The sequence below is a fragment of the Ursus americanus genome, chromosome 2, assembly GCF_024610735.1.
Source record: "Ursus americanus isolate L20-20 chromosome 2, mUrsAme1.1.p, whole genome shotgun sequence".
Classification (NCBI taxonomy): Eukaryota; Metazoa; Chordata; class Mammalia; order Carnivora; family Ursidae; genus Ursus; species Ursus americanus.
In genome coordinates, this window is record NC_142128.1 from 97,971,724 (window position 1) to 97,999,276 (window position 27,553).

At 49.1% G+C, this 27,553-nt stretch overlaps 1 protein-coding gene across 1 annotated transcript; it reads right to left on the minus strand.

Annotated features, from left to right (window-relative positions):
• Positions 1-27,320, minus strand: STYXL2 (serine/threonine/tyrosine interacting like 2). Its single transcript, XM_045797283.2, has 6 exons — positions 27,182-27,320; positions 26,392-26,517; positions 11,682-11,776; positions 8,128-8,359; positions 6,425-6,642; positions 1-3,328 (listed from the first exon to the last, which is right to left on the minus strand). The coding sequence occupies exons 2-6, from the start codon at positions 26,499-26,501 to the stop codon at positions 516-518; spliced, it is 3,468 nt and encodes a 1,155-aa protein (XP_045653239.2). The 5' UTR covers positions 26,502-26,517; positions 27,182-27,320; the 3' UTR covers positions 1-515.
• Between the last annotated feature and the right edge of the window lie 233 nt (positions 27,321-27,553).

Below are 27,553 nucleotides of genomic sequence, written 5' to 3' on the forward strand. Positions count from 1 at the left end.
TTAGACAACATACCGTTTTAATGGAGATCCCAAACACTCAAAAGAAACCACCAGAACTCAGCTTTGCCAGGAGAGGCGAGACGTGCCACAGGCTAAATTTCCTGGGTCTCGTAAAACCTCCACAAACAGAACCGTGTCCTGCCCTCAGTCCTCCTGGACGTAAGCCGGATCTCTGACAGGCTATGGTGTGGCTGTGAGCTCCCCTCTCCGGTCCGTGCTGGACACTATGGGATACAGAAGTGAAGTTCAAAGCTTACAGGGGACATCGGGCAGCAGAAAATGGTGTCAGAAAATGGTTTGGCATTCAGACCTCCCACTGATGGCTCTCCTCCTCCTCTCTCCCCCACCTCCTGTGTCCTGCGGCCTCGTTCCTCTCATCTAGGCTTTGCCCCTCAGGACGATCCCCTCCACCCCTGTCCCCTGATGGGCGATGGCCAGCTGTGCCCTGAGCCCTGTGCTGAGCCGTGTGGCTTCTTCCCATGTGCTCGGTCTCTCCCACGTCCGCCTGGCCCAGCTCAATCCTCCCTCCTTCTCTGCAGCTTCGTCCTGGTCTCTTCCTGCCGGCGTCTCCAGGCGGCAATGATGGCCTCATCGTCCATTTCTTCCTCCTCCTCCCTGTCAGTGCTCCTCCGGTACTGGGACCGCCGCCCCGAAGCAAACCTCCCTTCTTCTCTGTTTTCCATCCTCTCTCTTTCTCCCTCCTCCTCGGACCTCATGAAGCTCTGGGTGAATTTCCTCTTGGCTCCAAATTCAGCAAAGTCTGAGTTGGACGACTCTTCCACGTCTTCCCAGTCCCTGGGCCTGGCCCAGTTCGGACGCCGTGGTTCTGGGGACGCTTCCCCTTCGGAGGCCTCGGGGGTCCGGCGGAAGAAGTAGGGCTCTGGGCTGTCCTCTCGGGAGCTGGAGGTCTCGCTGAACGTTGACCTGGAGAATTTGTGCGTCTCTCTGCCCTCCCTGGTGGAGGAAGAAGAGATCCGCGAAGTGCTCCTTACAGAGTTGCCATCGGCCTCATGGTAGGAGGCCGTGTCCTGCTCTTCCGACTGCAATCTGGAGAACTTGTAGCTGGAGGACTTGGACTCTGTCTCCCGGAGCAGGGAAGACCTGGTGTACTTCCCCCGGGAGCTTCCAGACCAATCGCTTTGGGGGGGAGACTTTTCCTCTGTCCTGATGCCCCTGAGCCATCTGGTGATGTTGCCATCGTCCGTCTCCTTGCTCGCTCTGCCACCAGCTCCGCAGTGATCAGAGACAGCCAGGGAGGACGAGGTGTCTGTCTCAGGCTTTTGGGAGTTACTGCGGGAAGAATTCCGGAAGCTCCCGATGGCGCTGTCAGTGTCCCCATCCCTGTCGCCCACGCCATCCTCCTCGTCTTCCTTGACCTTCTTCTTCTTGAAAAGCGAGCTCCGTTTGTTGCCAGAGGCCAGCTTCTCCATCTCGTACTCGCACATCTTCTGCCTCAGTTCCCCCCGCATCTCCCTCTCCTTCCGGCCAAGCTCCTTGAGGTCCACGTTGTCGGCGAAGAGGCTATAGATGGGCTTGCTGGTCCCCCTGACTTTGCTCCCAGGGCCTTCGGCCCTCGAGGCCCCCACCTCATGGGAGGACAGCAGGGACGGCGTGTCGGAGCCGGGTCCCCGCTGGCCTGCGGGTAGCAGGCAGCCACCCAGCGACGACGAGCCGCTGTGTCCGCTGAGCAGGGAGACCTGGTCGTCCCCCAGGCCGCTGGCTGCGGGTGCCACCCTCGCACTGGCAACGGAGGGTGGGCGGGACCAGAGCAGCATTTCATTTTGCTTCTGGGCCAGAGTCTCACTGACCACGCTGGCGATCCAGTTCTGAATGCTGGCGACGGAGATGGTGTTGCCGGGCCCCACGGGCAGGGCAGGCAGCGCGGTGCCCAGGGTAGAGGCCAAGCACCCGCCTGCGCTGCTTGCAGCCTGGGAGATGCGGGGGCCGTGGCTCTGGGCGCTGAGGACCGAGGCCGCGTCATCCGCACTGACCGAGGGGGCGGCCGAGCAGAAGGCGGACAGGGGGATGCTCCCGCCGGTCACCGAGCTGTCGGCCTCCCAGCTCCCCACCGACTGGCTCTCCTCCAATGTCTGCCGGCTCCTCTCCAGCAGCTCCTGCCTCCGCTGCCTCTTCTTGGCCAAGGCAGAGTCCTCCCCCTTGCCGAGCCCCACCACCTCGTCCTTGTTCTCACTGCCCACCTTCTTCTGGTGCCTCAGTTTCCAGGCCTGGTAGGCCGTCAGGTCGACGTCCGAGCTCTTCTGCTCCCTCTCCGCCTCCTCTGGCCCCTGCTCACCGCTGCCGTCTTGTGCCCCCAACTCTTTCTTGTGAAACCCAAATTGGATTCGCTTGACCTTCCACCTTTCCAGAGCGGTGAGCTTGTCCTTGTTCCTGCTGCAGAAGTTGTAGAAAGAGCTGGCCTCCGAAGCCACGCTCTCCTCGTCGTCCTCCCGCAGCCTGCTGCCCGCCTCGGAGCTGCTGTCGGCCTCCTCCCTCCGGCTCCTGCCGCGATAGCGCCGGGAAGCTTCCTTCTCGATCTCCAGCAGCCTCTGGTTCCACATGTCCCACGTGCTGTCCGTGGACGCGGAGTCGGAGCGGCGTCTCCCGGCTGGGCTCTGGCTGCCCCTCTCCAGCCGCTGCGACACCACCCGGAGGTCGTGGCTGCTGACACTCTCGCAGGTGCTGCTCTCACTCAGGGTGTGCCTCCGTGTCCTCCTCTGCCACGAGCCGGCCTCGCCTGCCTCCTCCTCCTCCTCCTCTTCCCTCCCCCACCTCCGATGCCCCTCAGCCTGGTACCTCTCATTTCGGCTCTGCCACTCCTCGACCATCCTGTCCACATCCTCATCCCCGGCCTCCTCCCCACCCAGGTTGGAGGCTGATCGCCGGCCGTCCCCACCCCCGGGGACCTTGCCTGTGGGCAGGCCCTGCCCCTTCTTCCACTCCTCGTACAGCCTCTCCTCCTCATCCTCGTCAATGAGGGTGACGGGCTTGGACGCCCCGCTGGCCCTCCCCCAGGACGAGCCACTCAGGTGGCTGCAGGTGTCGTCCTCCTCCTGCACGGTGAGGGCATGCGCTCTGGCCCCGACATCACTCTCCACGTCGGCCTCGTCGGTCCCCCCTCCCTGGCTGGAGTCTTCCTCTCTCTCCTCCATCAGCTTCTCGTTGAGCTCGCGGAGCTGCTTCAGGAAGCCGTCGTTGGGGTAGATGGCCCGCTTCCTGCGCACGGTCAGCAAGGCCTGCAGGATGGCCATGTCGTGGAAGATCATGAGGTAGGCCACCACCAGCACTGCCGAGCGGCTGACGCCCATCTCGCTGCTGACCAGCACTTTCCCTGAAAGAAAGCACGGGACACACTAACGTAACCACATGGGCTTCCCGAGGGGTTTTTAAAAGTACCGTTAAAAATACACTGTGTCGCTGTCCTGGATTTAATATCTCTACTTGTCTCTGGCAGTCATCTGCGCTCAAGTCCCCTGAGGGACGACCGTCGCTGCCCCCTGTCACCGGGGGTCAGCGAGGGCCGAGAGGCTGCCCTGCACATGGGCAGGGAGGAGGAGGGGTGGAGGGAGAGGGAACCAACAAGTAGCCCCACTTTTGAAACACTGGCGGGCATTTCTACTCTCTTCCTGCCAAACGGAGCTTCGGAGGGAGGAGAAATAAAGGAATGGGGGGAAGGGGGAAAGAGGAGAAAAGAAATGAGGTTAAGATGAATGAATCACAGGAATGTCAGTGCGGGCATAGTCGAAACTTGAGAATTCCCCTTACAACATCCTCCTAGACATTGGATGCTTCCTGTGGCAGGGAGCTCAGTATCACGCGTGCACACACACACACACACACACCCTTCACTCCATATTTAGATCAATCTGCTCTTTTGAAACTTCTTACGCATGTTAAGGCCAAGTATAACTCTGTAGTGAGCATCCCGTGCTCGTCCTCTGATGTTCTGACATTCTGGGGTCAATAATGAACCTCTGTAGGCACCAGGCCTTTTATACAAAAATATGTCAGAAGATCACTATCACGTGCTTCATTAATTTCTTCCTGGCTCTTCTGGGTCTTGCAATCATTATTCAGACACCTTTTCATGTCCCGTTATTATACTAGCCAAACCTGCAAGTCAAGCTTTATTCGTTTTTTTCCCCCCTTAGGAGTCTGGGTCAGGATGGAGCAAAAACATTTCAGGTTTGGACTGATCCATACAGAGGACTCCTGCCACTCTCGTTCTGGGCACGGAGCCTTCACTGATGCCACTTAGCTTGCAGTGGGGACGGCTAGGTCCTAACATGAACTCAGATGATCTTTTGTATCAACTGAAACCTGTAAAGGTTTTTCAAAAAATTGCTATTCAATCATGTATCACTTTTTTGGGTAGCATTTTTAAAACATAAGGATAACTTTACAAATCCGTATTAATGTTTTTGGTAAGTATAACCTGTTCTTAGAGCCTAAGAGAGACTTTTACTGAGTCTCGACTCTAGCGTTCAATAAATCAGTTATCCCCTAGCCTCATCGTCTGTTTTGAATCCTTCATAAACGTGACAAACATGCCTTCCATGCTTTCATTCTAATGGCTATTTACAACACAGCCTGGAACGCGGAGACCTCCTTCCAGGCTGCCCTCAATCAATTGCCAACAGTCTTTGGGGATGTTTGTTAAATCTTTTAAGAGTCCTAGGTGACGGTATGGGATGGGCAGGGGTGACTTTTATTAGTACCTCTTGCATCTGTTGAGACCATGTATGTCACCCAGAAAGTCGGAGACCAAGGCAAGACTAGAAGGGACCTGAGGCCCAATAAGGCGGAAAGAAAGGCCAGCAGTCACTCAAGGGTCGTAAGCGGCAGAATCAAAGCTGCTGAAATTGCATCTACAGATTCACTGTCTCATGTCTTCCCACCGCCAGCCCTGGGCTCAGCTGTCCCTCACCAAGGACTCCCCTTTAACTGGCTGACCAGGCCCCCGCTTACTACTGTCAGCACCAAAGTCTTCCTTCCTTCCTTCCTTCCTTCCTTTGGAGGGGGAGTGACCGGGCCAGCTCATGTCAGGACACGTCAGGCACAACCAGCCAAGCTTCCTCAGAAGAACATGGCGGCCAAGGCTCCTTAGACTCAGTCTGGCAGAGACAAGGTTGGTGCGGCCATGCTTTTCCACACTGTGTTCCCTGCACCCTGGGATTCCTCTGTGGTGCCTCAGGGGCGGCCTGAGGACAAGCGGGAGGCTCGGTGGGTCAGACCCTGGGTGACAGGGCTGTGTGCTCTCTGTTAGGCACAAGGGCACAGTGACACTGGGTACAGACTGTGCTCTGCACAGCTCCAGGGGGGCTCCTTTCACACCCAAGTCAGAGTAGATTTGTAGATTTGTTTGGTTATGACGAAAAATTCCCAACAGTAAAATGGCTTGAGGAAAGCGGTCTTTTTCTAACTTGCAGTCCCCATTTTGATTAGCAGCAGGGCTGATGGCGGGAGGGAGGTGCCCTCTAGATGTGGTCCCTGTGTTCTAAGAGTTTGAGGGTATGGCTAGTGGAGAGAGCACTGGGCTGGAGTAAGAAAAGTCTCTTCCATTCGCAGTAGGGCTTACATGGCCCGCTTTTGTGTTGTAATCTTCCAATTCGTAATTCTCATTTCCCCCAGAATGTTCCCTCTTTCCATTTTTGAGAAGAACAAGAAGTACTTGCCTAGAAGCTACCCTCGCCACCTTGCCACCATGAACAAGGGTAGAGCAAGGACCGAGCCTGCCAAGCAAACTTTCTCTCTAGGAGATCTACAAATGGGGCTGAGGCAGGGAGTCCACCAGTCTACGTTCAGGCCTATGGGGGGGGGGGGGCATGCTATCCGAGGTAGAAAGCAAAAGAGAAGATGGAAACCAAGAGTCCAGACACTGTTCAGTCCTTGTTCACATGATCCTGGAGCCATATTCCCGTCCTTGGACGTTTTCTTGTACTGTTATAACTAATGCCTTGAGAGGGTCTCTACTGACAAGCAACCAAGGGAACCTTGATTACTGAACAGTGGCAACCTCAGGAAACCTTCCACGGGTCTCAGTTCCCCCATCTGTAAAATGTAAACACCCCCCTCCCTGTGGTTACTGTGATTATTACATAAAGCACCCGGCCCAGGTGTTAGTTTTGCCTTCCTCCTCCTTAAGAACGGACTCCACGGCCTCCTGGAGTAGAGGAGATCACAGAAACTAAGGCGGGGGGCTTCTAGGGATGGTGACAACCCTGAGGCCTGGAGTAAGAACTACCCCAGAGGCCACCCCAGTAAGGAGACGGTCCTTTCCCTGCCTGGCAGGGGTGCCGGGGGCGGGGAGGGAAGGCAGGCTGAATGCGAGCCCCGGCACCCAGAGGCGAGGAGCAGGTGTGCGGGGCGCGGGCCCCTGCTGCTGACGGGGCTCCACTGGGTCCCCCCCACCTCCCTCCAACCTCACCTCTATAGGTCAGCAGAGCTTCATCAAGGAACTCAGCAGCCTTCCGGAAATGCTGGGAGATGTCCACCTCGGGAAAGTCATCGACCTCCACACCCAAGTACTGAATCTCCAGGCCAGTGTAGAATTCGGGCCCGGTGTAGACGCCGGTGCCATGAGCAGCATTCAGGATGTGAGTAATCCCCAGCCTCTTCAGCCTCGCCTTGTTCACAGCTACACTCCTGGGGGGAGAGAGGCAGAGACAATTTTGGCCAGGGTCAGAGCTAGAAAGGTGCATCACCCCTGAGACTCGGTCAGAGAGGCCAGAGCTGGGTGAGTGAGTCCTTCTCTGCGGCCAGATGGGTCCGGGGCTCCCTGCAAATGTGGTTCTAAAAAGGGGCCAGAGAAAGCAGGGACAGGGAGCTGGGCAGGGGAGGGTAGGATGAAGAGGAGAACCAGACTGATTTGTAAGGAAATCTTTGGCCTACAGATGTCTGGTTTAAAATTCTTCACCTTGGGAATGGACATTCATCAAGACACGAAAGCAGTAGACAAAAATAATAATCAAATCAGGCGTGCTTCACATTGACACGGCATGCCACATTTTCCAAAGGCCTTTTACGGGCATTCTCTTACTTTATCCCTAATAATAAACTTAAGAGGTAGACAGGGCAACTATTTTTATTCCCACCCGAAGATTATAAAAATGAACCCGAGAGCTTTTATGGCTTCCCAAGACTGAAAGAAATAAAAGATTGAACAAGAACAGGTGTTTTTGGTTTCTAGTTCAGAGAACTAGCGCTTTCTGTCGCAGCAAAGTAAGTGGAGATTAGTTTGAAGAGGCCCTGGAGACAGGGTTACCAAAGAAGGAGCAGAAGCCCGGGGTTATCTGGAGGTGTCTGGGGTCCCTGGTGAGCGCGATGGGAATGTTTCTGGGTCTCCAGAGCTATTTAGAGACCACTTAGGACGTGGTGCCCAGCTCTGAGAATCAGGTTCTGGGCAACTCATTACTCCCGTGGAGTATGAGCCCCACCATCCAAAGTGATCTTCCCGACTACCAGCTGCCATGGGGGCCCCAAATTCCCTCCTTTGCTTCTGCATATATGAGTAATTACACAGGGAGCATATCTCACTAAGTAGCCAATGGATCAGCAAAAATCAGTTTCACAGACTAGCCTATTGGTACCAATTACGCACTGGCAAGATCCCGAAGGAATGGGACATGAGTGAATTGTTTCGCATTTTGTTTTGAAAACCACTCGTGAACTTTTTAAAAATAACATTTTTTTTTCTGATTATGAAAACAAGAAATGTTTACTCTGGGAAATCTGTACAAAAGAAACCTAAAGAAGAAAAAAAATCATTTGTCGGACCATCTACTAGAGAATATCATTACCATTTTATCACATCTGTTTCTAACTGTTGTCTATGCAAAAGTGCACACACACACATCTATATGGTGCTCAATTAGCACCCTAGTCTATACATGTACATATATATACATAATTTGTAACCTATTTATCCTCTTACTATAGTGTGAGAGTTTTCATTGGTTGGTAATCCATATAAAAGTTAGTATCCTCACTGGCTCCCAATGTCCCATCAGACAGCATCAACGTGCAGGATGGAGCTCTTGGGGACTGTGCTCAAAGTGGGGGGCAGTTTCATCTCTTTCAGGCACTGAGAGGGTAGGACAGAGGATCGTGACCTGCCGCAGTCAGACTCACTTCTCTGCTATGAAGACATTGGGCCAGACCTCATCCACCTCGTTCCAGGGGGCCTCCTGGTGGTCTTGGACCAAGGCCCGCTGTAAATCGAGGACACAGGGGGTATTGTATAGGCTGGTGTCATCCATCTTCTCCCTGACACGGTTGTACAGGTCCTCCACCAGCAGCTGCTCGGCCGACTCCAGCATGCCCGGACACTCTGCCTCGGCTCTGATCCCCCGTGGCTTGAATTCTAGAGGGGACATGCAGCGCTCTCATTAGAGAGTTAAGAATCCACGGCCCTCCCTGTTCCTCAGAAATATCTGCTCTCGGCCTATCTGCTGCTAGGACTCTGGGCAGGGGCTGAAATACCAGGAAGGACTTAATGAAGGTCAAGGCGAGGGGGCCCTCCATTGGCCAGGACACTTGTGATCAGGACCAGCAACCGTATAGGTAGACAGGTGTAGGTGAAGGGACAGTGGTTTCCCTTACTCCCTCCTGTATTTTTCTAAAGCTGGCTGATGATTTCTTAGACCAAGGTCCTTAAGAACCTGGCATATGTCCGATTCACTCTTACAGCTCCCACCATGCTCCATATAAACTAGAAGCATTTACCAAATGAATCAATGGCATTCTTTCAAATCATCCTTTCCATGTGGAATGCAGATAACTTGGGAAAAGTAAAACTTTCAGCATTTACGCTAGATTGCTTTCTCATACACATTGAATCTACTTGTTTATTTCATTTACTGTCTGCTTCTCCCCACTGGAGTATAAGTACCTGTGAGTCTCAGTCCCCCACTTCCTGGCAGGTGGCAAAGGTTTGCCGTGAACTCCCATGCTAGTCCCAAAACAGCATTCAGGGCCTTTCTCCCAGCAGTTCAGAAAAGCTCAGATTCCAAATGAATTCAGGGGATGGCTGGGTGGCTTAGCCGGTTAAGTGTCTGCCTTTGGCTCGGGTCATGATGTCAGGGTCCTGGGATCGAGTCTCCATCAGGCTCCCTGCTCAGCCAGGAGCCTGCTTCTCCCTCTGCCTGCGGCTCCCCTGCTTGTGCTCTCGCTCTCTCTCTGACAAATAAATAGAATCTTTAAAAACCAAACCAAACCAAATGAATTCAAAATCAATTCACCTATATCTCCAATAAATCTTTATCTCCTCCTCCTAATATTTTTGCTCCCAATGATCAAATTTGGGGGAGAATAAGATATTTCTTTCTCCGAGAAGGTATACAAGAATAGCGGAGGGCAAAACCTTCCTGCCACTTAGTAGCCAAAAATACTGAATAGACAGAAGGGAAAAAGAAAGGAGGGTCGCCTGTGTTGGCCATAACTTCTTGCTGGCACCATCTCCTTCCCTGATGGGTGGAGAGCACAGCCACATTTGGCAAATAGACTCGGCCCAGCCCTTTGAGGGACGAACAGGTGTCTGGGAGCTGCGCTTTCTGCTCAGGGTCTGCGGGTCCTGGGACTGAGCACTCCGTTTCCCGAAAGCTGTTCTCTCTCTTTTCCCTTTTCTGAACCACTTGATGGGCCCCCATATCCCTGCATCAGATCTCAGCTCTAAATGTTCTCTGATCTCCGTTTCAAAAGCAGAAAGAAGAAAAGCCCCGCAATCCCAGAGCTCTATTTTGTTTAAAAATAGATGAAGCAGTCCTATTCTCTCTACCACTCAATCTTCTCCCCTGGCTCTCCTGGGATCTTACCTAGCAAATGCAAAAGCCCCTCTCCCTCCCTCCCCTAACTGAGACATCTCTCCTTTACTACAAGTAACAGAAAAAACTCCCTGATGCCTCATTAAAATATACAGCATTGTCTTCCTCAGCTATTTACATAGCTGGTTGTTGTCTTGATTTGTCCTTTTCTAGTTTAAAAACAAATGTCCCAGCCCCTCATTCCTACTGGCAGCTCCCGCTTTCCCGAGGTCTCTGGCCCACCCCTCAGCCTGTTTCAACCCCCCTCCCTCCCCGTATCAATTCCACCCATTTATTTCTACTACCTAAGGTTTCTTTAGAAGAAAGCAAAGCCTATACATTTCTCTAAGCTCTTTCGGATGTGTGGCATATGCAGACTTTCATGAAAATGAAGGGTTCTTCAACACACGTTTTTATCCCTCTGATCACTGGGGAGGAGGGCAGTGTTTTGAAACACCACCTGATCCTTTCTCTGTCATATATTTTTTCTTCCCCCACCACCCGTCAGCCTCTAAGACTAAGGACACTGAGGCTTAATGTCCCAGACAAGGGGAGAGCAGATAAAACCTAGAATTTTTTTTTAAAAAAGGCATTATTTAGCTTTAGCGTTCAATTGACATGGGCAATGTCCTGTAGGCATATCTACAGCATTCTATAGGCTTGAAAGTGAAATTTTCAAAGAGAGGAAATGGTTTTCCCACAACTCCTAAAGCTGGATTTTCACTTACCAAGAACCCAGGCATGGAGAGGGGTCCAGAGGGGAAAGCAGGGAGCAGGGATGTTGCAGGCTGAAAGGCGAAGGAAGTTCCCGAACACATAGGAGGAAAAAAGAACTTCTAGAGCTAGGGTGGTGCTGGGATCAATTTAGAGAGATCTAGATGGGGCGAAGCCACTGAGGCCTGGCTTGGAGCAAGGGAAGAGAGACCCCAGGTAGGGCGGCAAAAGAGAATAGAAAAAAACTTGAGAGTTCCTTGAGAAGATGGGGCCTCTGAGGATGCCCATACCACAAGCAAATGGAATTTCTGGCTCTTCATGAAGTGGACAGGAGATCGAGGTGTCCTCAGGGACCCTGTGGGAACCCAGAGGGTCTGGGGACTCAGAAAGACCTGGGATGACATGGAGAAGAGCAGCACGTGTGGTTCTCATAGCTAAAGGCCAGGGAAGGGCTCACGGCCACCAGCAGTGGCTGCCGAAGGAAGCCCAAAGCCCAGCAGGGCCCTGTATCATTAGCAGGCTGCTACAGCCAACCCCACTCCACTGTAGTGACAGAGACACCCAGGGCAAAGGGAGGAGAAAAGAAATTTGCCCAAAATTGATTTTAAAAAAAAGTCCATCCAATCAGGATGAATATCCTTGAATGAAATGCATTGTATGTTTTCCATTCCAAAATATACTGTGTGCATATTAACCTTTGTCCCCACTCTACCTTCCCCTACCTCCTCCTCATACATAACTCAGATCGAAAACCAATTCAAACACTAGTGGAAATGCAGATTCAAATCTAGACATCCCTTTGAACAGAACTCTCTGGGTGCTTCTGGTCATTTCTTGGAATTTCAGGTCTGTGTGTCTAGTATCAGCCACCCCAGGATCCCTGAGATTAACTGAAAAACGGAATGGAAGGCCGTCGGAGCAGATTGGAATGGCCTCCCTGGCTGGTAACTCAAGAGAGTTATTCACACTGGTACCTAATCCTTTCCCCCTCTGGTTCAGGAAGGTTGATGATGAGTTGTGTTGGTGGAATTGGCTTCTTTGGATCCGCTCCTCTTAATGCGATGGGCAGCACGGGAGAAGCACCTTTAGCTCTTCCCATGGGCCCTTCCCAAGGGTCCCCAGATGACCTGGGGCCTCTCCCTGCTCCTACCCATCTTCTGATGGCATTACCTTCATTGATGATCTGTTTAGCTGCCACGGCTGAAGAAAGGTGAATGGGCTCCATGAAAATGCTTTCTGTTTCTGCATCTGAGACCATCGAGTACCTAAGAGAAGAGAGTATTTGCGTGAGATGACTCTGGGCAGAGATGAATGGGAGGTGTTCTTTTTACACAAGAAACCTGGACCTGATTTTAGGCACAGTGGACAACAACAAGAGATCAAGGGAACGCCTTTGTCAGTTTAGGGAACCTGAGAATGCCGAACACTGTGGCTTAGTTGCCTCCTGTTTTCAGACCAGAGTTGGCATTTATGTGAGCTGACGTTTAATGACATGGTAGTCTAGGCTGTGGAGGGAAAAGCGTACGTCTGTGGTTGGGGAGAACGCATCCTGATGTGATTTCACTTTCCCTACTGGGTTCCCACCCTTGGTGTACTGCTGATTGTTTTTTTCCTCTTGCCCCTGTTCCTCTGTTATCAATACCAGACGATGTCCCCACCTATGCTGTTCCTGAGGTTGTGCTGCTTTGCTGGGCTGGTAGGCTGCCACCATTCCCTCCATGCCTCGTATCTTTGCCCTGTTTGAAAGAGAATGGGCGAAGAATGACGGGCTGACACAGGCACATGTGAAGGTCTGCTCAAATGCACAGGCCTGAGTCTGAACACAAGAAATCAAGGCTCAGCCTGAGCCCAGGGATGCAATCAAGTAACTTAGGTAAATGTCCAGGCAATTTTCCAGAAATGATTCAGCAGAGATGTCTGAAGGGACACGAGGAACATGGTGAATCGGGGCAGAAACAAGGGGTAGGACCACAGTATCACGGTAGGTGCCCCCCCCACCTTGGGGGTTCATCTCATTTCCAGGCGTTGGGGTGAGCTTTGGGTCTTTTTTGGGGGGCGCTTAGTCTTTCCTTTAGGTCCAGAGAGGTTAAAGAAAAAGTGAAAGGATTAGGGTTTAATAGATACCATTTTTTTCCCATCACAAAAATTCCCTTATGCTACCCCTTTATAGTCAACCTCTCCCTGAACCTCGTCCCCTGCCAGTCACTGATCTGTTTTCTGTCCCTACACTGTGGCTTTTTCCAGAATGTTTCCAGAATGTTATATAAATTAAATCATATCCTTTTTGGATCTGGCTTATTTCACTTGGCAAAATGCATCTACAAGTCATCTATTGTATTGGATTAATAATTCGTTGCTAAATAATATTCCACTTTTTAGGCACCTCAGGCTGTTGTTGCCATTGCTGTCACCCTGCCCTGAGTCGCAACTGGGTATTCCAAAGGAAAATATGATATTCACATCGGTTTGGTTGTGCTTTGAATTCTGTCTTCCTCAATCTGCCTGCTATTTCCTTTTCAGAGTCTTCAAGCAGTTGGTGTATCCTTCTGTTCGGGTTTTATAAAGGCAATGCACGGGAGAGTGATGGGTGTGTTTGCCATCTTACCCAGGTCTAAAACCTACTGTTTTTTGCTTTTAAATGTTCTGAAGTCAATGCGTTTCCCCATCATTGTAACTGACCTATTTTATCTTTATGAAAACCCATAGGATCTTTTGATTTGCACTATTTAGAAACTTCCCAATGATGTTCGTTGGTTTATTTCCATCCATTGGGTTGGGAATGGATACCATTTTTGAGGGCCTTCTATGAATTTAATCCTGACAAAATTCCCACCCAGTAGGTAGTATTATTCTTGCTTGAAGATGAGGAAACTGTGGCCCAGATAAGCTAACGAAATTCCCCAAGGCAGTAAATAAGAGGCAGGACTAGGATGCAAACATAGGGCAATCCTCTCAAAGTCCAATCTTCTCTCCACCACAATACACCATTTAGATCGGACCAGGGAGGTGAGTCGATTGGTGGATCCCCAAGCCCAACACAGACTTTGACACAGAAAAGTACTCCAAAAACACTTGTTGAAAGCACGGATGGATGAAGAGATAGATGGATGGCCTGGGCTGAGTTATGCTGAGTCCAGCTGAGTTGAATGGAGCGAACTTGAGCGAAGACGAGTTTAGTTGAATTGATCAGCAGAACCATTTTCTCACAGTAGGAAGCCACGTGAGAGTCTTCCCGTGGGAGAATGGCGTGCTCAGGGCTAGCAAGGCTACGGAGAAAGAAATGCCTTTGCAAAAAGAAAGGTGTAGCCTATGTCTCTACCCACGATGTGGCTACACTTGCCAATGCAGCGTAAGGGACAGCACAACGTAGCATTATCGTTGGTACTTCCTGAGGGATTTCCAAGAGTAGCTGTGTTGGATTCCCATGCCAGCACCAAGTACTCCTCTAGTACTCCAAGTACTCAAGAAGATGCATTTTTAAGTAAGTATGACAGGAGTGGGGGTGGATTAAGGGTGAAGTATGTGGGATATTATCTTGCATGTTAGAACTGGAGAGGTCTCATTCTTTGGTGAAGGCAGTAAAGAGTGGAACACCGGGTGGGGGTGGGCAAGAGCTCTGTAAACGCACACATTAGGACATCTTATTTACCCCTGTATCGCCAGCCCATAGATTGAGATCAGACTGAACGGATGGTGGGTGGACAGATGGGTTGATGGATGAACAGACAGAGGGATGGATAAATGCATGGAATTTGCCAGGTACTAGGCAAGGTGTCCACATACCACCTTGGGGAGCAAACCCAATGATCTCCAGGGTCCTGCGTCTCTGGCCTCTTTCTCCTTTCCAGCCTCAGCTTTCACTGGCCTCTCTCTGGCTCAGTCCTCTCTAGGACGCTAATTTTCTTTTGGCTTCCCACCTTCACCAAGCTTCCTTCTGCCCTGGGACTTTGCAGAAGCCCATTTCCACTGCCACCTACCTTTCCAATCTCAGCTCAATCATCACTTCTCCCTGATCTCCGCCTCTCATTGCGCCATATGCCTTTCCTTTATGGTGCCTCTCTAGCAGATGCAATTTTGCTTTTATTTATGAAATCATTTGGGAAACACCTGTCTCCTGTACTAAACCATACCCTCTATGGAGGCAGGGACCGTGGCTGGTACTTTGAAGACTGTTGTGTTCCCAGCACCAAGTACAATGTCTGGCACAGGGAGTAAATGCTTAATAGGGACTTTCTGACTCACTGACTAACTGAACTGGTCCTCGGTATAGTACCGTATTTAAGGTGATGTAGTGGTTCCAACAATTTATCAAATATTTGCTACTTGCTCAGCATTGCACTGAAATACCGCAGCAAACCCAGGAGCAAAACCAGGGTCCTAACTATGTTCTGTTCATGCTCCCTCTCTGCCCTTGTGAGGCCACGTTGGATACAATCTCGGAGGCCACTGTTGGCCATTAGCAAGTTTCTCTTAGGGTCGATTAAAGGTGGCCCCTTGCATCTGGCTGGTCTCCGTGCCCACTTTCCCAATAGAATATGGTCAAAGCGACACTGTGGCAGGCTGGCCCTCTGGCTTAAGGGCAGCTTCTTCTTCCTGCCTCTTGTGGCTCCCTCTTTGGAAGCCCTGAGCTGTCCTGTAAGAAGTCCTACCACCTCAAGACCACCAAGCCGAAAAAGCCATGGGTCCTATGTTCCTGCTGAGCTCCCAGCTGCTAGCCGACCGCATGGATGTGTCTCCTAGAGGTGCCCCCCTGCATCCAGCCACCTCAGCTGACACCACACAGACAAGCTGCCAGTGGACTCCTGTCCAAATTCCTAACCCGAAGCAAGGGGAATAAAATAAAATCATTGCCTTTAGTCATGTTTTGGGGTAAATTTGTTAAACAGCAACAGATAACAGGCGCAGTGCTATTCCAAGGGCTGAGAAGGGAGATTTGAGCCAATGCTAAGGCACTCTTCTCCCTAATAGTGATACAAAACCTAGTAAATATCAGCGGATGACCCAGATTTGTTGCAGTTAGGAAGTAACAACAGAGCAATACCCGGATGAGAGCAAACCGTGCCACCGCCCCAGACCCTGTGGGCATCTGGGACCAGGTTTCAGGGCAGTGTCAGTTTCAAAATAGCAACATTTCACAAGACTAGAGTCAGCACCTCGAGTTTTATGCAAAGGTGGGTGACAGCCTCATAAATGAACAATATTTATTAAGGGAGATTTATTCTTTTATTTATAAATATTACTTATGCTATGATTTTTTATTTGTACTATTATTAGTAAAATAATCATTTTGTTTATTAAGGGTCAGTATATGACCCATAAAATGAGGTTGGGGGGGAAATCAAAGCAAAACCCTGACCAGGGAATTTGCGGAGAATCCCTGCAGTACGTGGGGTGAAGAAGGGCTTTCTCCTGGCACAGCCCCCCGTCTCTCCCACTGGTCAGTTTTCTGTTTCTCTGCAGACCTCCACGGCTCTGCACTTGGGTAAGGCTCCCTCACGTCTGTAATCAGTATTCCAAACAATGGGCACGAACTGGAAAGGGACAGAGGACGAGCCCTCACCTGTCAGGTGTGTAGAAAGGCTTGGGAGGCACGCAGCCGGCCGTGTCACCTGGGTCCTCAGGCCATTTTCCCTAAACAACATTGACTTCAGATTACGTGGATTTGGTTTCGCAGGGAGCTGGAGAATCTGTCCTAAACATACCTAAACTCTGAGGCTCTGAGTTTGACAGAGGAGAATTTGAAATTAAAACCTGAAAATAGAAATGATGGTGAAACATCCTCCCTTCTCATGGGTGGTCAAGATGGAATGTCGGTGAATGAGTCAGCGAGTAGGAGACTCTTGAAGACTACCCAATACACTTTCCAGAAGCTGGCGGTTTTCTGATGGAGAAAAGAGGGGTGCGAAGAACAGATTCTCTCCCCAGCCCCGCGATGTGTCTCTTCGTGGCAGCTGGACGCAAGCATGTGAACAACAGTCAACCGAGCTCAGCATTACATAGTGTTGAGTACAGGATGTAAATTACGAGTCAACTGCGAAGAGAGAAGGAGATGTACCCCTAACGGTCCTAAACTGTTTGGCCACGGATGCAGTTTACTAAGTCAAATGTGGGGGTGGGACCCAGAAAGGACCCAGTGGAGAACCGAGTTGAGGCACAAGAAGCGGTTCTTTTGTTCTCCACGGAGAAGCAGGCCTGCAGGGAGAGAAAGGAGGAAGGAAAGCGAGACCTGAACCGCTGGCCCTGTTTATATTTGCAAGGTCAGTGAGACAGTGGCCCTAGAGGCTTTGATTTATGAGCACATCTGAGCGTCCCCCCCGCAGACCTGAGACAGAGTGAAACGACACTCACACCCTGATTGGAAAGCAGCTAGGGCTGGCTGCTGCGAAAGACAGGCGGGGAAGGAGAGAATCTAGGATCGATAGACACCTCATCACAGGATCAGAAAGCAGCAGCTAAAAAGCCTTGAGGGTGATTTGAAAGAGAAACAATAAAGCAGAGTTTGATGGACTTCCTAACCAAGAGCAGGAGACTGGTGCCGTTTTCTTCAAACCTGTGTTTTTCAAAATTGCAGAGTGTGACCCATTCATGTATCATAAAATCAATTCAATGGGTCCTGCCCAGCATCTGGAAAAGGAAGGAAGGAAGGAAGGAAGGAAGGAAGGAAGGAAGGAAGGAGAATGGGGAGGAGGAGGGAAGGGAGGAAAAGGGAGGGAGGGAGAAAGAGAAAAAGAGAGTACACCAGCACTACCATTTTAAGATAAGTATAATTTTGTGAAACCTTTTTTTTTTTTTAATTTATACAGACCTGAATGTATGATCTGAGTTGAGCTATAAATGGCATGTTCTACCCTGGATTACAGTCACCAAAATTTGAAAGCCACTGCTTTAAACCAATTGCCAGGTTGTCAAGGCACAGAACGGGTCCTTCGACCCAGAACCCCTGCCAGCTGACCACTTCATTTCAAGGAGTCCCTTGGAAATGAAATGGAGGCAGAGGCCCAGGAGGGGGTGTCTATCTCGATTTGGCTTTTGGAAAAAAGGAACGGATTTCTGAGTTTCTTCTAAGTGTTCATTCGCTTCAGAGAAAGTGACCACACGGGCCAAGTTCAGGTTCCAAAGAAGGAGAGAAGTCAGTAAATGAAAGCAAATTGATTTATAGCGAGCTGCTTCTGGCAGGCTTTGTGAAAGCTGGAAAAATCTTCACGGAAAAAGAAATATAAAAGAGAAAGCGTAGCTAGGAGTAGCTGTTTCCCCAGGACACACAGACCTGACACTGCCTGTCCCCATCGCCGGTCCCACCTGCTGCCACCAGCCACGGAGACCTCCCTGTAGGAAAGGTAAGCACAACATAGTTAAGGAACTTCACTGAAGGTGGAGGGGAAAATGCTGTCACGAGAGATGGCCTGAGCAGATAACCAAGGAGTTCTAGAAACTGCAAAGGCTTGACAATTACAGATCCAAAAAGCCAAAGCAAGAAATGAATTTTAACTCGGAAAGAAATAGAGGAAAACAGAAAAACGTTCTCCAAATCAGAACAAGAGCACAGTAAAGAAGCCCGATCCTTCATTTGGAAAGGAAAAGAAAATTGGTCATAGCTAAGGAGGAAGAGGAGAGGCAGAGGCAGGCTTCAGATGAGCTGCATGAGAGGGCTTGGGGGGCTGTCGTCCCCTTGTAAGGGGGGCTGCCATCCCCTTGTAAGGGAGGGAGGACCTGCCTTGAGTTTGGGTCACAGCACAAGCACACTGATTTCTTAGACTGGCTCATTTGGTGAACTGGAGGGGTCTGATGGAGATCAGAGATACAGGCAAAGCCCCACCAAGTTGTCCTGCTCGACAGGAGGTTTTAAATTTTAGCGTCAATTCATAAATTACCTAGGGAACTTTGTCTTGCTGGGAGATGGATGAATCTCTCGCCGAAGGGTTTCTTCCAGAGAGAATGATTCACAGACACGGGTTTGACTCGAAGGCATTTGAGGTCAGTGCCCAAGTCACGCAAAAATGAAGATCTGACACCCCTCTCCACTGTCTATTCCCCTTTCTCAGGTTCTTAATTCACCCCCAGATGCAATTTACTGAAGAGGTTGGAAAGGTTCAGACACCTGCCAGGACAGCGAGCAGACCTCGTCCTTGAACTAGCCCTGGTTGGTTGGCAGGGATGCCTGAGGCACGGGGTAGACTTGGCAAAGTCCTGTCCTGCTTGCACGGGAAAGAGTAGTTACGTCTCCCAGGGGCTGGATTTAGGGCTGTGCTGGGTAGAATGGTGGTACCCCAAAAAGGTATGTCTCCCAGAACCCGTGAATGCAATTTTATCTGGAAAAAAAATCTCGGCAGATGTCGTTAAGTAAAGGATCTTGAGATGAGATCATCCTGTATTAGGATGGGCCCTAAGGCCAATGGCAAACGTCCTTAAGGACACACAGAGAAGAGAGAGAAGAGGAGACGCGTGAAGTTGGAGGCAGGGCTTGGAGGGACAGGGCCACAGCCAAGAAACTCCTGGAGCTGCCAGGAGCTGGGAGAGGCGAGGAAGTCCTCCTAAAGCCTTCAGAGGGAGGGTGGCCCTGTCAACACCTTGATTTCAGACTTCCGGCCTCTGAAACTACAAGAGAATGTATCTGTGTCGTTTTTAAGTAACTCGGTCTGTGGTGATTTGTTAAGCAGCCTTAGGAAGCAGGCCTGACAGTCGCTGGTGGGGTATTTGCTGACTCCGTGTATATGTAATTTTAAAAATGCTCAAATGGAATTTAAAAATGGAATTTCAGGCACAAATGAAGTACAGGGAGAACCGTTCAGGCTGGAGACCAACAGCAATGGTGATGGTCTGTTGCTTAGAATACAGTGTATGCTTAGAGCAGAATGAGAGAAACACGGCATTTTCACTAGAGTGGGTGGGTCTCTGGTGAAACAAAAATTTCCTGACATCATGAGTTACTGTCAGATAACTTTCTCTGGAAGGAAAAGGAAAGAGAAACACCATCTATCAATACCTAACATGCCTTTAGATATATCTAATAACAGTATATGTTATATCTCATAGATCATATATTATAAACAACGTATGTTATATTATTTAATTTCTACCACTGGGTAAAACTGGTATTTCAGTTTCATGATTAAGTTAAGCAAGCTCTCTGGGGCGCCTGGGTGGCACAGCAGTTAAGCGTCTGCCTTCGGCTCAGGGCGTGATCCCGGCGTTGTGGGATCGAGCCCCACATCAGGCTCCTCCGCTATGAGCCTGCTTCTTCCTCTCCCACTCCCCCTGCTTGTGTTCCCTCTCTCGCTGGCTGTCTCTATCTCTGTCAAATAAATAAATAAAATCTTTAAAAAAAAAAAAGAAAGAAGTTAAGCAAGCTCTCATGGCTAATACGAGGGAGAGGAGAGCTGACTTTGATCTTGGCCTCAGTTATGCCATTTCCACGGCCCTACACTGCCTCCTAGAAGTTTTAGTTCCCCTTTCATAGCTTTTAAAAAAGCCCAGCTTTCTGGGGTATAAATGTCATACAGACGCACGTCTGTAAAGTGTACAGGGTGGTGAACACCTGGCATACGCAGACAGCTGTGAAGCCGTCGCCACATCAGGCCGTGAGCTTGCCTTGATCATCCAATGTCTCCTCCCGCCCCTCTGTCAACCCCCCTTGCCCCCCGCCCCCGGCCCTGGCCTCCCCGGGCAACCACGGATCTGCTTACTGTCACCAGACAGAGTCATTTGCATGTTTGGGAATTTTATATAAACTGGTACATATGGTATGTACTCCTTTTTTGTCTGACTGCTTTCACGTAGCATAATTATGTCGCGATTCATCCATATTGTTGCATGAATCAATAATTCATTCCTTTTTTCTGCCGAGTAGTATTCCGGCGTGTAAATTTGCCACAGTGTATTTACCCATTCACTGGCTGGTGGACATTTGGGTTGTTTCTAAGCTATTCCAGATAAGGTTGCTCTGACCATTCCTGTACAAGTCTAGGCTTCCGCTTCTCTTGAGTAAATGCCCTGGAGTAGAAGGACTTGGTCATACAGGTGTAAGTGTCCGCTTAAACAGGGGTACGTTTAACTTTTTAAAGAAGTTTATAAAATGGTTGTACCATTTTACATTTCCACCAGCAGTGGGATTCCAGTACTCCACATTCTCACCCATATTTGGTGTGGTCAATCTTTTTAATTTTAGATATTCTAATAGGTATGTAATCATATCTCACTGTAGTTTTAATTTGCATTCCCCTAAAGATTAAGAATTTTGAGGATATTTTCACGTGCTCATTTGCCAACCACGTACCTTCTCTGGTGAAGTGTCTGTTCAAATCTTTTCTCTATTTTTAAATTGGGTTGTTTCCTTTTTATTGGGTTTGGAGAGGTTTTTGAAAATACATTCTGGATACAGGCTCTTTATCAGATACGTGATTTGCGAATTTTTCTTCTGGCCTGTGGATTGCATTTTCATTTTTTTTTTTTAAGATTTTATGTATTTATCCGAGAGAGAGAGAGAAAGAGAGAGAGAGAGCACAAGCAGGGGGACCGGCAGGCAGAGGGAGAAGCAGACTTCTTGCTGAGCAGGGAGCCCGACATGGGACTCGATCCCAGGACCCCAGGATCGTGACCTGAGCCAAAGGCAGACACTTAACTGACTGAGCCACCCAGGCGCCCCTGCCTGTTCATTTTTAAAGATCTATAGACTCATTCATCTGGGCTGGTTCAGGCCTGGTCTGTAATGCAGTGGGATTGACCGAATTTTAAGTCAAACGCCGTGCAGCTGTAATAGTTGATACCTCGGGTTTTATGATGATTATTTTAGGAAGGAATAGCCCATCGAGTGTCACTGTGTGTTGCCTCCCTTGAAAACTTCTGAAAAGGGCTAGCCAGCTGATTTGGGGTCAGCTTTAGAAACCAATTGCTAAGGAACATCCACAAACCAAGAAGAACATCAAAACCACCAGGATTCAGCCAGAGTCACTGAGAACCGGGAGAAAATGAGCTCTGCGTGGGGAACCGCGGAAAAGCTCAGCCCACATGTCAGTGGGGCTTTCAGGCTGAGCCTGTTTTTGCCCAGGAGCGAGACTGGCAGCTGGAAGGACTTAGGATTGAATACCATCGGAACTTCTCTATGTCCCGTATGTGGCAGGCTAACTTTACGGGAGACGGTGGAACCAGCAGAATTGGCCTTCCCTGTCTCCTGCCTCCCTTGGCAGCGACCCACTTTCCCCCTTCACAACCAGTGCTCACTGTTTGCCTTTCCCAACCAATAATCTGAGACGCTCAATGGCACCAACATGATAAGCACTTAGTAAAAATGTTAATTCCCTGGGGCAGCATTTAAAAATATACACAGCAGACGTCATTTATCCAGCCTACTGTTAGTTGGACAGTTCTTCATGTTGCTTACACATTCTATACCCTTAATGACTGTCAGCTACGAAAACATCCTAGGCCTTCTCTTCTGGTGCCCAAACGTACTTATTCCTGTCAAGCATGTCTCAGGAGTGAGGCTGCTGGCTTACTGGACAAACATGAGACACTGTGAAAGAGTTTTCCAAGTGCTGGTACTGATTCATGCTCTTCCCAGCTATGAATGCAGTTCTGATTGTTTTATATCCTCATTAAAACTTGCTACCATCGGATTTTAATTTTAGACGGTCTGCTGAGTTTGTAATAGCATTGAATTGTGGTTTTAGTTAGAATTTCGGTCCTGTCGTTTTGCTTTTATTGATTTCTAGCTTCATTCTCCCAAGGTCAAAGAACATAGTTCATATGACTTCAAGCATATAACAAATTAAAAAATTTGTCGACATAGATATGGCCAGGATACGATCTCTTTTGGTAAATGCTCCGTGTACATGTGATAAGAATGTGTCTCCTGCTAGGTTAATATTGTTAATGTTTTGTTCTAACTTCCTATATTCTTTTTTTTTTTTTTAAGATTTATTTACTCATTTTAGAAAGAGAGAGAGAGAGAGCATATGCGTGCAGGGGGAGGAACAGAGGGAGAGGGAGAGGGAGAGAAGCAGACTCCATGCGGGGCTCGATCTCATGACCCTGAAATCATGACCTGAGTTGAAATCAAGAGTCGGATGCTTAACTGACTCAGCCACCAGGCGCCTCCTTCCTATACTCTTAAAGATTTTTTTTTTCTGCCTCATAATATCAGTTGCTGAGGTTGTTTTTTAAAAATGTTATGTTTGACTAAGGTTGTGGATTTTATTTTTTTCTTTAGTTCTGTCAATTTTTTGCTTTATATATTTTAAGGCTACATTATTCCATCATAGAAATTTTATTTATTTATTTTTAAGAGCTTTATTATTTTAGAGAGAGAGAGCATGAGCATGGGGGGCCAGGGGAAGAGCGAGAGGGAGAGCGACTCCCCGCTGAGCGTGAAGCCCAACTTGGGGCTTGATCCCATGACCTGAGCTGAAATCAAGAGTTGGAGGCTTAACCGACTGAGCCACCCAGGCGCCCCAGATCATAGAAATTTTAAACGATTACACCTTCCTGGTGAACCACACCTTTGATCATTGTGAAACATTCTTCTCTGTCCTTATTTGGCTTGTGATTGTGGCGGTTGGTATTTTCCAAAGATGGCCGCGATATTTCCCATTCCACTTGTCTTCACAGTGTGACTGTGATACTTCCCCAGGGCCGGCAGAGTTTATGTTGCCCCCTTTTGAACCTCTGTGGTCCTTTACGTGACTTCTAAGGCTAGATCCCGAAAATCAGTGCATGTCTGTCCTGTTCTCTTGGATGCTAGCCCTTGGAATTTAGCTTCCAGGCTACGGGAAAGCCCAAACTGGCCCATGTGGAGAGACCACAGGAAAAGACCATGTTAGGTGCTCTAGCCAACAGCCCAGCTAAGGGCTCAGAATGAAGTGTCTAACATGTGAAGAAGCCACTCTGCTACCAGCCCTCAGCCAGCAAGTCATCCTTAGCCTTAAGTCCTTCCGGAACCTACGTCCTTCCAGCTGAGACACCAGACATCTTGGAGTAAAGACGAGCCACTCCACTGTGAACATTAAAAAGTGATTGTTTTATGTCACTAAGTTTTAAAGGTATGAGCAACTGTAATTCGGACAGTGTAGTATAAGTTTTCCAGCCTTTGTTAACCTTTGTATATCTCTATTTTTTTATTTTTTATTTCATTTTATTTGAAGTAGGCTCCATGCCCAACGTGGGGCTGGAACTCATGACCCTGAGATCAAGAGTCGTCCCCTCCACCGACTGAGCCAGCCGGGTGCTCCTTGTAGATCTCTACTTCTTAAGGTGTGTTTCTTATGAGCAGTATGTAGGCTTTTTAAAAAACTGAGTCTGGGGGTGCCTGGTTGGCACAACGGTTGGGCGTCTGCCTTCGGCTCAGGGCGTGATCCTGGCGTTGTGGGATCAAGCCCCACATCAGGCTCCTCCGCTATGAGCCTGCTTCTTCCTTTCCCACTCCCCCTGCTTGTGTTCCCTCTCTCGCTGGCTGTCTCTATCTCTGTCGAATAAATAAATAAAATCTTAAAAAAAAAAAAAACCTGAGTCTGACAGTATTTGCTTCTAGTTGGCGTATTTCATTTTTATGTTTAAAGTAATCATTTCTACACTTGGGTTTAAATCTACCATCTTACTATTTTCTTACTATTTGTTATGCTTTCTCTATATTTTTTCCCTCTTATTTCTTGCCTTCTTTTGGGCTGATTACATTTTGGTTTTGCATCCTCCCCTCATTTGCTCGTTAGCTATACACTCTGTTGTAAAACTTTTAACAATCACACTACAAATGACAACAGGTGTCCTGGACTTCCCACTCCCATTTCCAGTTGCAGATTCCTTCTGAAGATAACAGTCTTGAGCTTAGACAGTGACGTATGCAGACAAGGAGGCAAAGAAATAAATCAAGATTGAAAATCATATCTAAGAAAGAACTTGGTGCGTGGTTTCTGACACATCAGGTTGTCTGGTCTAGATCCATCAGAAACTTACTATGTTTTTAGAGGGATCCTATTTGCAAAGAAACCATGACCTTAAAAAGTCTTTGGCAGCTTTCAGGCTTCAGCAATCCTTGGGCCTCCAAATTTCCATAAGCAGGACAGAGTCTGCCAAAGCTACATAGCCTTCAAGGAAAACACACTCTCCCATGTCAGTTGGGATGTGGCTCTGGAGGATAACAGACAAGGAGAAAGGCCCAGAGGGTGGAGTTAAAGGCCCCAGAGAACAACAGACCAGGACATGCTACCCTGAGGGCCAAATCAAGGTCAAATCTAGGAGATCTGCCCTCTTCGCCGGCAGACATGTTCGTTAATTATATGGACTGATGACGGTATACCTTCCACTCCTCCTTTGATCAGATGGGAGCTTGTTTTGCAGACCATAAGGCGCTGTACTTTGACCTGGGCCAGAGGATGCTTACCCTCCAGAGAACCTAGCCTTTTTTTTCCCCCAAGTTTTTATTTAAATTCCAGTTAGTTCACATGTAGGCAGAGAACCTAGCCTGTGAACTGTCTGTAGCAGTAGGTAAACTGCTTTTGGGATTGTCTCCTGTGGGAGTTTCATTAGTGGGGAACAAGGTAGCATGAATATTAGCCGTCTCCAGAGACCTACTGAGGCTAAATCCCCTATGTATTAGCAAACCCGCTTCCTCTTCCTGGACTCATGGACCTCAGTTCATCCTCCCTTATACGACAGCGTGGCTTTGCTAAGTGCTAGCCAGTGGAAAGTGAGTGGGAGAGAAATGGCCATTTTCAGGCCTGGCCCATAAAAACCTTCTGAGAGATTCTTCATTCTCTTCCCGTTTGGTCTTGATGCGGATAAGCACGGTTAATGTTAGCAGCCTGCCTGAAAATGAAAGATCTACAGGCTAGAAGGGGCCTCAGTTCCTGAATCACGGCTCAGGTACCTGTTTTGGAATGTATTTGAGTGAGAAAACAAAACCCCATTTGCTAAAGCAGCTAGCATTACCCTAAGTACTGCACAAGCTGTCCATTACCTACCTCGATCACACGCAAACTCTCTCTGCTTGTCTGCTAGTGTTGGGGGGAGGGGGGATACATTTTAAAAACTCTATCCTGACAGGTTTTCTAAGTGGGAACATAATGCGGAATTTTAAAGGGAAAGTCCCCAACACTTGGACAAAGCACCCTGGCCCATGAGTGGTGACTCTCATTCCGAGGGGAGAGGCTTGCAAGCTCTGAGAAGCAGGAGCCAGCAAGATCCCAGAGCTGAGGGAAAGTGAAGTCAAGCAGAATCATAGATAGCCTGAGGTAAAGTTACCTTGAGATACCTTAGTTGGGTCTTTTCTCCCTTTTTTTTATGGATAAGGAGACACGGCCTCAAGAATTAAAGGGATTCTTCACATAAGTTTGGTGACTGAACTAAGATTAGAAGTCAGGTCCTCCACTATGATTTATGGCAGAAGAAAAGAAAACACACTATTGCTTCAGAAGGCAAGTAAGCATTTCTTTAATGTCTCATGGTTTTTCTTAAAATTTCACGCAAATGTTCTAATCTACGTCATGTTATATTCTCAATAATTTTAGGTAAAGGAAAATTTCTAATTGCTTGTCATAAAATGAAGAGGACTCTTGAGGTTCAGGTCCTCCTGGAAGTATCCTCTCCTCCAGGAAGCCTCCTATGATCCATCCAAGTCCAGCTATTCCTTTCCCTGGCCCACCATGCACTAGACCTGAGGCATAATTCCAGCATTTACCATGCCACATCGAAATGCAGTCTGTTTGCTTATTTGCCTCTTCCAGAAAGCACGACATATAAAAAGTACTCAATAATATTTGTTAAATGAGTGAACTTGAAGTGGTGGCTGTAGGCTCCCCGGGGCCCACATCTCCTCATGCTCCCCACCCCCCCAGCCCACTCCTGCCTGCCGAGGCTGCAGGGGTAGGGAGCACAGCAAGGGCACACTTACTGGCTGGGGGAGGGGCTCCGGAGGTACTGGGCCTGCACGGCCCTCACATCGGCTTCATCCTCTTCATTTGGGACGACCTGCTCCTCCTCTGGGTTCCCACCAGTCGCCATGACAGCCTGACAGTCCCTGTAAGTTTGGCATGACAAACGTGGTTAGGGAATCTGCTTCCGGTGGTTTTGCGGGGGAAGGGGAATATCGGTGATGTCAGGGGGAAGGTCACCACATGCTACTACTCTGGTGGGGAAAGTAGCGATGGGGGAAAAACCCAGTCTTGGCCCAGCTACCGTTAAACCGGGACACCAAGACATATACCCCCCAGCTGTGTAAACCGGCCACCTTGGAGTCACAATATTTAAGAAATGACAACTTGGCTCCTTCCTCAGTTTCCAGGAAGGAAGCAGTGAGGGGAGCAGGGTTCTGGGTTTGCATTAATGTAGTTAAAGCAGTTGGAAATCAGTCAATTCCCTAGACCAGAAAGATCTTCCTAGCGAAACTTCTGGGTGTGCACACATATGGGTACACATGTGTAAGCACATACCCCACCTGCCCACACGTACACGCCTTTGCCTCTACTGGGGGAGGGGCAGCTGGCCTTCCTCAGTGTCTCTAACCAAGGCCACAGGAGTCGTTGCCTTTGGCCCAGGCACCATCCACAGCCTATTAAGGAACGTGAAGTCCCTCAGGAGCTGGTCCCACACATGGCTGGGCCCTGACACCCAAGGCAGAGCTGCTGGCCCTCTGCTTGTAAGTCTTGGGCTCAGAGGACAAAACAAGGGAAAAGCACACTCACCACTGGTTTGCCTGTATCTCCACACCAAAGGGCAGTCACGCAAGGGTTGAGGGACCCAGATAAAACGGCAAAGAGTTCCGACCAGGGAGAGGGACCAACCTCTCTCCTCTCTTCAGTGCTTCTTCTCTGAGGGGCAGGACAGCTGTTAACAGGAAATCCTAGCTACCTTCTAAATTTAGCCTCTGGCCCCACAGCCTGGCAGATCTCTAGGAGGAAGGAATGCAGTTCAGGACCCAGACCCGAAAGCAGGCCCCACTTAACTCTTTCCATTCTGGCTGATTCTCTGGACACTGGACACGGACCTTGAGGAGCAGAGTTAGGAGAAGGTCACACTTCATTGATGGAGAGGCTTAAAGGACAGGTTTTTTGGGG

Bases quoted from the DNA above. Each gene is read 5' to 3' on its own strand.
- STYXL2 (XM_045797283.2), bottom strand. From the start codon at position 26,501: ATGGCGACTGGTGGGAACCCAGAGGAGGAGCAGGTCGTCCCAAATGAA. The intron at 11,777-26,391 runs GTAAGTGTGCCC...CTCTTCTCTTAG, and splicing joins CGGAGCCCCTCCCCCAGCCA to GTACTCGATGGTCTCAGATG. The intron at 3,329-6,424 runs GTGAGGTTGGAG...GCTTTCTTTCAG, and splicing joins AGCTCTGCTGACCTATAGAG to GGAAAGTGCTGGTCAGCAGC.